Genomic DNA, 9,972 nt, shown 5'->3' with positions numbered 1-9,972 from the left:
ACTTTCGTCACTTCCGGAAGCAAAGCATTTCCTGCGGAAGCAGAAAGTCCCAGAGACGCCACGGCCCACGCGGTACGGCTGGAACTTGTGGTGCTCCCGCTGGTTGCGAGTGAATTGACCGCTTACAACGCCTGAGGAGTCCAACCAACTGGAAGGAACCACAAAAGTTAGTAAACACTAGTCAGATTTCCCCCAACCCCCGACCTGATAAATAACTTGTTTTTCCGTGGTGTCTCTTCAGTGTATATATTAGATTGCTGGAGTTTGCAAGATCCTTTCACGCACAGACGCGGTAAATGTGTCTTCTTGATCACCTTTTGGAAACGTCGACACTGAAAGGAGATGCCCAGACTCGCAAGCCTGGATAAGAATTAGAATTCAGTCGGATATGTCATTCCTAATTGCACGCACGTAAACATCCCCCAAGCATTCAGTGTCAGGTGTCAGGAGAAACAAGGCTAGGATTCAGTTAACAGAGAATATACAATACTTGTCATAAAGAAATTTTATAGACTGCTGGAAGATAGAGGAGTATCAGTTATTCTGAAGACACAGAGAGGCACCCCAACCGTCCTTGGGACCAGTAGGAAGAGCACCCAAACCACATGGACCTCTATAAGAAAATACAGGGCTCTATGGGCACCTGCGTGGCCCAGGCAGTTGAGCGTGGGACCTAGGCTCAGGTGATGATCTGGGGGTTCGTGAGTTCGAGCCCCAGGTCGTGCTCACTGCTGTCAGTGCAGAGCCTGCTTTGGATCCTCTACCTCCTTCTCTCTCTGCCCCTGTTTGCACTCTAAGTAAAACGTAAAAAAATTTTTAATTAAAAATATAGGGCTCTAAATCTTGCATAATTGAGGCAATATACTAATTCGAGGAGTTGAGGAAAGTGGTCCATGATCATCCATAGAATGATCTATGACAATGTCACTAAACTCTGAAGAACTAGTGATCCAAAGAATTGGGAATAATTTTTAAAAATCCGTTGAAATCATGCCTGGCTTTGAAAGCCTGCACTGCTTGGTCTTTCTCTGATTTTGCACACATTACTTAATTGGAACCTGAGTTTCTCCTGCATGAAATCAGGAGAAATCAATGAGTTTCTCGTGGGCTGAGAAAATTAAGTAAGATAATGAATGAAAAGGGATTAGCAGTGTCTGGCACGTAAAGCACAATAAATGACAGCCATTAAAACTTGTAGGTGTTTAGAAAGACAACTTAAAATATAATCATTTTATGACAAAGGTAAATGCAGAAGTTTTATTTCTGTATTTACTGCACATTTTAAAATGACAGTTCAATGGAAAATTTTCATGTTTCACATAAAACTGTTACTTGATGTTTCACAGTCTCAATTTTTTAACAGGTAAACTTATGTAAATCTACAGCAACTCTTTCTTTAACTTATACTCTGTGATATCTTTGAGCTAGGAACCTTGATTTACCTATTTTGTATCCCAAAGATTTCAAACAGCGCCTGGTACATAGGCACATGGTAGATTGACACTAAAAGTTGATTGACCATTAAAATGGCAATGTTGGGGTGTGGGGAAGACAGAGAAATCCCTTGAAATAAATTTTAGCTCTATGCCCACGCAGGAAAGCAATTCAATCATCCTGGTATTAGGTGTAGAAGGGGGAGGAAGCATGAATGCAATCAACCAACTGATAAAATGCTTAACATCTAGGATTTCAGCATTGTAAGTGGGAGTTTGGAGTACCTTTAGTGAAGGCCCAGTCCCTCCCTTAAGGAACCTCTGTGATACTGCTATAAACCATACAGGGACATTTTTATTACCAGTAGATGTTCAACAACTGAGTGAGCCCAGAACACTCCTTAATGGAAAACTGTTGTCAAGGTTTATAAAATATGTAAGTTCCTTTGTAATATACCCACACATAGGCATAAGGCCAAAATTCTCAGAGGAAGCCTGCAAAGGCCCTTTTTGGGTCAAAGGCAGCCAAATTACTGCATTAAATCTAGTTATCAGTATAAAATTCAGCAACAAGGGGTGCCTGGGTGGCTCAGTTGGTTGAGGGTCCGACTTCGGCTCAGGTCACGATCTCGCAGTCCGTGAGTTTGAGCCCCGCGTCGGGCTCTGGGCTGATGGCTCAGAGCCTGGAGCCTGCTTCCAATTCTGTGTCTCCCTCTCTCTCTGCCCCTCCCCCGTTCATGCTCTGTCTCTCTCTGTCTCAAAAATAAATAAACATTAAAAAAAAAATTTTTTTTTAAATTCAGCAACAAGTAGAAAAAAAATAGGTCTTATACATACATTTGATTGGAAATGTGAAGTTCTGGGTATTGATTCCGCCAGACCAGTTTCCTCTGATGTAGATAATGTCGTGTTTTCATAAAATGGGGGGAGAATTTGTTTCAAAAAGTATGCATACATACACACACACACTGATTCAAAAGTCTACACAACAATATGTTAGCAGTAATTATCTGAGTGATGTAATTATGGATGGTTTTTATTTTCTTCCATTTGCTCCTCTATTTTTTTCAAATTTTCAACAATGGATGCATATTACTAATATGAAAAAGGAATATGGTTTAAAAAAACATTAAACACTACCCACAAGACATGTGAAACAAAAACAGTGTGAGAGGAAGCTCTCAGACATTCACACATAAATGTGAATTCATTATTCAAATTTCTAATAAGACAGACATTTACAAGTTCAAAAACTGAAGATCAGGGTAACTGATTTAATTAAATTCATAGCTGTTAAGTGACCACACTAGGGCACAAATACCAAACAGGAGGCTCTGAATAGCCAAAAGGTGGAAGCATGAAGGTGCTGGGCTCTATGAAGAAAGAGCAAAAATAAGGGGCTAAATGCAGCCCAAAGAGGAGAATTCTGCCCCCACCTTCTAGAAGGTATGGAAAGCTATCACTTAATCTTTTTTAGGACCTGCCCCATCTTCCTTGCTAATAGGGAAGCCAGCCTTTAGCAAGTGGACCCCTAAAATCTACCTCCACCCTGCTAGCATGCACCTACATGCTTATCTTTTTCACTCACTTCCCTGAAAGCCTTCAATGGGTTTCAAAACAAGGCCTACAAAGCCTTCCGAGATAGGACCTTACCTTGTTCTCATCACTGCTTTCCGTGAAGTGAGAAGCCCAGCAATGAGAGCTATTTCTCATTCACCATGCTTAGACCTTGTTTTATTAGCTATTCTATGCCTTTGCCTCGATGTCCATTCCCACTTTGCTCCTTTTACCTGACTTAATCCATTTTCAATCATCATGTCCAAAAAGCTTTCTCTGAACTCCCACCCCCGTTTCCTGGGCTGGGCTAGGTGCCCTTGTGCAGAGCTCTCAAATTATTGCACTAGTCATTGCCCTGGACCTAGGTTTCTGTGGCCATTTACTTCACTAGATTCTGAGTTCCTGAGGGCAGAGACCAGGCACACATTATTCACCTTTGTACCCTGAACATGGTGCCTGGGGCATTGTAGGTATACAACTTACTCTGACTAAAGTACTAGGACTCATGCACCTTTGTAGGAATGAGCCCCGATTTCATCTTCAGTATAAATGCAGAGCTCACAGCTACTCATATGCAGAGCCAACTGACACGTTTCCCCTGAGTCATGGCTATCTGGAACCTAATCATTTCCCATAATCAAAACCTCTCCCTTTCTCAATCCAGCACTGAGTCCTCCCCCCACATACCCCGGCTTAACTGAAATCTGGGTTTGCTGAAAAATACTATTCTTGCAGCTTTCCCTCACACGTTGCTCATTCCCTCATATCCCACGTACCCTGGTATCCATGTCCTCTTCTTTTCTTCAAAACCATTTCCAAACTATTACTCCTTCACTATCATGCAAATGCCCTTTTCCCCTTGAAGATATGTGGCAATATCACCCTATATGCTTTCTTGTTCCGTAACTTAAACTCTACCATTCATTGGCTCAGTCTTCCTCTCCCTCCTCAGTCCTAAAGACTTCATTGTCCATGAAAACACCCAAAGAATGCTAGATTCTCAGTTCTTTGACCATCTCATCTGAAGTGACCTTTGCCCCTGAACAGGCCTGCTACCAAACCCTGAACTTGTCTTCTCCCCAACTGCTCCACTCTTGAAATCTCAAATTCAGAGAACTTTCAGTGACCTTCAGGTCTTTGCTCCTTCTATATTCTCCCAGTTATCAACCCTACCTCCACTTCAATGCCTAGGCAGTCTAGACTCCATGGACCATTACTCCGATCACTTTTGCCAAAGTTCTTCATCCTTTCATCTCACAGAGCAAAACCCCAATCCTGGATCAAGCAGGTATCTGCCATCTCCATTCCTACAACAGAATACTGAAATGTTATTACAGGAAGTCACTCAAGTGCTCTAATTGCTGCCAGAATAAATGAAGTCTCTAATCTCAGCTGGACCCTCAAAGCTGCCTGTGACCCTCAGTTTCCCTAGTAAGCTATCTTGTTCTACAGTTGATACCTCAGTGTTTCTCCCATTTTCTCAGATCTCCTAGCCTGCTACTTCCCTCTTCACCCTTAGTAGATGACCATGAAAGAATACCACAGAAAAAAAATAGAAGACATCAGGCAGGCACTCCCTTAATTTTTACCTTATCACCTGCAAACTCACCTACGTGATAACCATACTTTCCTCCTGGCAAAATGTGCTTCTACCTCTAAGGCTAAATTCTGTCTGCCTAAGCTCATCCTTCTGGGTCTTCATAGAGATATTGCTCCATCATATGTTCTTTCTCTTCCTCCCTCCTTTCTGGCTCCTTCCTGTAGTAGTAGTCCATGCTCTTAATTTCCTTCATCCTCCCCCAGCCCACACATACAAAAAACTGTCATCTCATGTCCTTTCTTTCACTCCAGCTTTAGCTTATTCTTCTCTATTCACAGCCAAATTTCTGGAAGACAGATTTGTCATCTCTATTTCTTTATCTCTCATTTCCACCTGAACCCACTGTTCAATGGTTTCTACTTTCAACACTTTATTACTCTGGGTGTTCCCCACGTCAAACGTCTCCTTTTTGCCAAATCCAATGGCCATCTCAGGCTCATCTTCTGGTTCCTTTGAAAGCCTCATACTTCTGGACTTTCTGCCTTCTTCTTACCTCTTATTGATAGTGATGGGATTCCCTTCCTGTGTTATGTAGTGAATACATTAGTTTGCCTCTGGGTTTACTCCTTGGTCCTCTTTTCTTACTATACTTTCACTAGATATACTCTTCCACTGCCTTAACTATAATTACCATTGTTTTATTATTCCCAAATCTTTACACCTCTAGAACAGATCTCTCTCTGCTTCAAACTTACAAATCCAACTGTATACTGTTAACTTCCTCTTACATCTTCTTTTAAGATCTCATGGGCTATTCAATATTAAAATATATCTAATATTGAACTAATCATATCCCTCCTCCCTCCCCACATAACTTTTCTTATTCTTCCTCCTAGTACCTTATCTCAGTGACAAAAACCTGTTTTATACTTCTGCATTTCTCTCATCTTCCAATTCAATCAAGTACTGAGTCCTAACCATTTTATTTCCTAAAAACTTTGGGGATGCCTGGCTGGCGTATTGGAGGAACACATAACTCTTAATCTTGGGGTCATGAATTCAAGCCCCACATTGGGTATAGAGATTACTAAAAAATAATAATAAACTTAAAAAAAAAAAAAAAAACTTTGGAAATCTATCCATGTTTCTCAGTGTCACCCACCAACTATTTAGCACAGTGGTTAAGAATGCTGGTTCAGAAGGTAGACTTATCTGGGTTTAAATCCTCATTCCATTACATTTATCCAGCTGGGATTCTGGCCAAGTAATAAGCTCCCAAATGCCTCAGTTCTTATCATCAAAATATGTTACCTACTAGTAATGCAGACCATCATCACCTCTACCTTAGATTGTTCCAACAGCATCATAAGAGGTCTCCTTACCTCCAATCTGGCCCTTCTCTGATCCAGTCCCTTCAGTGTAGCCAATAATCTTTTCTAAAACACAAATCTCATTATGTCATTCCTTACCTTAAATCTTTTAATGGTTCACCAGTCTTCAAGAGAACGTTTAAACTTAATGCACACCAGGCCTTTAAAATAAGGTCCCTGTTAAATACTAACTCACTCTCTCTTATTCCTTCCCTCTGTCTGTCACATGCAAACCATACTGAACTGTAGGTCCTTAGACTTGCTATGGTATTCTTTGGCTCTGGTTATTTGCATATTCTGTTCTCCCTGCCTGTAAACCCTCTCCCTTCTGAACGCTTCTTCCAACCATTCACACATACTTGCTTAGATCAACGGATACTTTTGCTTTACTTCCTTTTTTTTGGGTATCACTGCTTGTAAGCCTTTCTGACTCCTAAGACTGGTTTGGTGTACCCAAACTAGGTCCTTAACATTCCATCCAGGTAGGATCTTAGCCTACCATCCATCCATCTTAGCCTTTAGATGTTAATTTCATTCAAAACTGTTTGTCTTTAGACTGTAAGTTCCTTGAAGATAGTGCTGTGCCTTGTTCACCAACTAAATCCCTAGTGATCAACACAGTGATAAGCACATAGTAGACTTCAATCATTATCTGGTGAATAAATCATTGAGCGTACACTGCTTGCACACCTTTTTAATTAACTGTATCTAGAATTTAAATGTTATACCTAACCAGTCAACCATATATATATACCCAACCAGGTATATATATATATATATATACCTAACCATATATATATGGTTTATATATCCCTTTAATGTAGAAGGGATTTCTTTTCTACTACATAGCCTATGGAAGGAATGATCTCAATACAAATACACCACATTTTTCAAAATGCAAGTAATCTTAAGATTAATTTGACTGTCCTGTTTTAGAAGAAGCTGTAGAAGATTACACTGACAAAATTCTTAACACATAGTGAAAAGAGACAATAAAAGGAGGTTTTTTTATTCAAAGGTATAACTGGATAAGTAGATTTGTTTACAACCATTCTTGTGAAACACTTTTTAAAAAAATATGACCAACTTCTTTGCAAAGAGCAGACACATACCTCAACTATGATGACCTAATTTTTGGTGGATAATGTACATGATTAGGCAGAAATAGGCAAGCTCACACTGGTAGATTAACTATCAAATACTCAGTCAAAACTCCGTTTGTGGCCCCCGCTTCTTGATCGATTTCTATTCCCACTTCGTCTTCTACCATCTTGTCGACTTCCTGACCGACTCCCCTGTCGACTCTGTCTACCTGACCGGCCACCAGATCGACCACCTGACCGGCCAGATCGGCCAGACCGGCCACTTGACCAGCCACTCCTCTGCCTGGAGTTAGAAGATGTGTTTCCATCATAATATTCTTCAATTTCAGGTAACTTGGCTGGCAATGAAAGTATCCAGTCTGAATCATGCCACTCTGCCTGTTGGGGGAATTTAGAGGATTAATATGAATGCAAAATAGAAACCATAAGCAAGTACACTGAGTACAGGAGATTCTTTTTTTAATGTCCATTAACTATTAGCTAATTAATCTTCCCATTAAATTCAAAGTTTCTGGAACAAAACTGAAAGCCAGAAAACAAAACCAAAAACATATTCAAAGTACATCCATTAAAGTTCCTAAATTTTAGTCTTAGGAGAAATTCTCCGGCTTATTTTGAGGCTCATTATTTCATACTCAGTTTATACACTCTAAAAGAGAGCACTGATTTCTTGGCATGAAACAAGTAGGCCATTAACAAGTAGTGCATTTCTTTCAGCAGTTATATTGACAGAAGCAAGAAGTGAGAGCTAGTGATGAAGATTAAAACCTGTCAACACAGGTGAGGACAAAAATACATAGCCATTGGAAATAATTTGGTCAGGGTAAACAACTCAAGATATACAAATCAGCACTCCTAAGAGCATCACTATGTTATATCTTGCTACATTAACTGTTCATTGTAATCATGAGTTGCCAAGGAAAGTAAATATTAAAATACCCTGTTGGTAAGAGTGAGCAGAGACAAACACATACCACTAGTGGCAATATATGATCAAAGCCTTAAAAATGCACAAACCTTCTGGCCAAGCAATCATCTTAAAAAAGTCATCTTATCCCATATGGTTTCATTCATGTGGAATTTGAGAAACTTAACAGAGGACCATGGGGGGGGGGGGGGAAGAGAAGGGGAAAAAAATAGTTTCAAACAGAGAAGGAGGCAAACCGTAAGAGACTCTTAGATACAGAGAGCAAACAGGGTTGAGGGAGGGCAAGGAGCGGGGGCGGGGTGGGGGGGAGGGTGGGGAAAATGGGTGATGGGCATTGAGGAGGGCACTTGTTGGGACAAGCAATGGGTGTTGTATGTAAGCAATAAAGTATGGGAATCTACTCCCGAAGCCAAGAGCACACTGTATACACTATATGTTAGTTAACCTGACAATATATTATAGTAAAAAACAATAATTAATTAAATAAAAATAGAAATAAAAATTAAAAAATCATCTTAAGGGTGCCTTGGCTCAGTCAATTAAGTGTCCGACTCTTGATTTTGGTCATGATCTCACAAGTTAATGCGGCTGAGTGCCACATCATACTCTGTGCTGACAGCTCAGAGCCTGCTTGGGATTCTCTCTCTCCCTCTCTATGCCCCTCCCCTGTGTGTGCGCACGCTCTCTCTCTCTCTCTCTCTCTCTCTCTAAGTAAGTAAATAAACATTAAAAAAAAATTTCATCTTGGGGCCCTGGGTGGCTCAGTCAGTTAAGTGTCCTGGACTCTTGATTTCAGCTTGCGTCATGTTCTCACGGTTCGTGAGTCTGAGCCCCATGCTGGGCTCTGCGCTGGCAGCTAGAAGCCTGCTTTGGATTCTCTATCTCTCCCTCTGCCCTTCCTCCACTCGCATATTTTCTCTCTCTCTCTCTCTTAAAATAAATAAATAAACTTTAAAAAATTCATGTAGGGGCACCTGGGTGGCTCAGCTGGTTAAGTGTTCAACTCTTGGTTTCAGTGCAGGTCATAATCTCACAGTTGGTGGGTTCACGCCCTGTGTAGGTCTCTGTGCTGGCAGCAAGGAGCCTGCTTGGGATTGTCTCTCTTTCCCTCTCTATCTCTGCCCCTTCCCTGCTCTCTCTCTCAAAAAAATAAACATTTAAAAAAAAATTCATCTTGAAGAGATAAACATGGCAATGCATAAAGAGTTAGCTATGCTACCCCTTTTTAGCGATGACAACTTGCCCACAAGAACAAGCCCTTTGTGAAGGACCTCCTGTACCCGTCCCCAGAAGAGAAGAGGAAGGGCAAAAAGAAGCGCCTGGTGCGGGGCCCCAACTCCTACTTCATGGATATGAGGTACCCTGGGTGCTACAAAATCACCACCATCTTCAACCATACACAAACAGTGGTGTGTCTGTGAGCTACTCCACCGTCCTGTGCCAGCCAACAGGAAGAAAAGCAAGGCTTACAGAAGGATGCTCCTTCAGACAGCAACGGCAGTAAAAGCACCCTGAATTAGCATGAGTGGGAAACTATCCTAATAAACAGATTTGGATACAAAAAAACACCCAAAAAACCAAAAAAACGGAGCTAGCTATACCATCATTCATGGCTGTCCTGTTTATAACAGTATATTACTGGAAATAACCTAAATGTCAGAAAACAGAACATTAAGAAAAGTTGACCAGGGGTGCCTGGCTGGCTCAGTCAGTAGAGCACACGACTCTTGATCTCAGCTTCATGAGTTCAAGCCCCACGTTGGGCATAGAGCCTACTTAAAATAAAAATTTTTAAAAAACAAAAGAAAAGAAAAGTTGACCACCCACATGGCCAAATGCAGGGAGCTGTTAAAAAATAACTGTATAGTTGACAAAGGAATGTGTTCATGATATATTCTTAATTTTTAAAAAGACTTAAAAAACAGAATCACCCCCAAATACATCTATAAATATGCACAGTAGTGCAATAGTCAAATTCTATAGTGTAGGAATCTAGTGGACAATCTCTTTCTGCAACAGATAAAATACAAGAAAAATTTTT

General features: G+C 40.8%; 1 protein-coding gene and 1 pseudogene across 4 annotated transcripts in view; one reads left to right on the top strand and one right to left on the bottom strand.

The window, feature by feature from the left end:
• Nucleotides 1–6,880: 6,880 nt before the first annotated feature.
• Nucleotides 6,881–9,972, bottom strand: part of DDX50 (DExD-box helicase 50) — a 32,764-nt gene continuing 29,672 nt past the window's right edge. For all 4 annotated transcript variants that reach the window (XM_043596502.1, XM_043596504.1, XM_043596505.1 and 1 more), the window contains one exon: nt 6,881–7,381. In XM_043596502.1, coding sequence (XP_043452437.1) covers nt 7,103–7,381 — 279 coding nt within the window. In that variant the 3' untranslated portion in view covers nt 6,881–7,102. The remainder of the gene's footprint in view (nt 7,382–9,972) is intronic.
• On the top strand, nt 7,679–9,435 carry LOC122493487 (annotated as a pseudogene).

The sequence above is a fragment of the Prionailurus bengalensis genome, chromosome D2 (genome assembly GCF_016509475.1).
Source record: "Prionailurus bengalensis isolate Pbe53 chromosome D2, Fcat_Pben_1.1_paternal_pri, whole genome shotgun sequence".
Lineage (NCBI taxonomy): Eukaryota > Metazoa > Chordata > Mammalia > Carnivora > Felidae > Prionailurus > Prionailurus bengalensis.
Note: the sequence above shows the minus strand (reverse complement) of the source record. Positions and strands in the feature narration are given on the sequence as shown.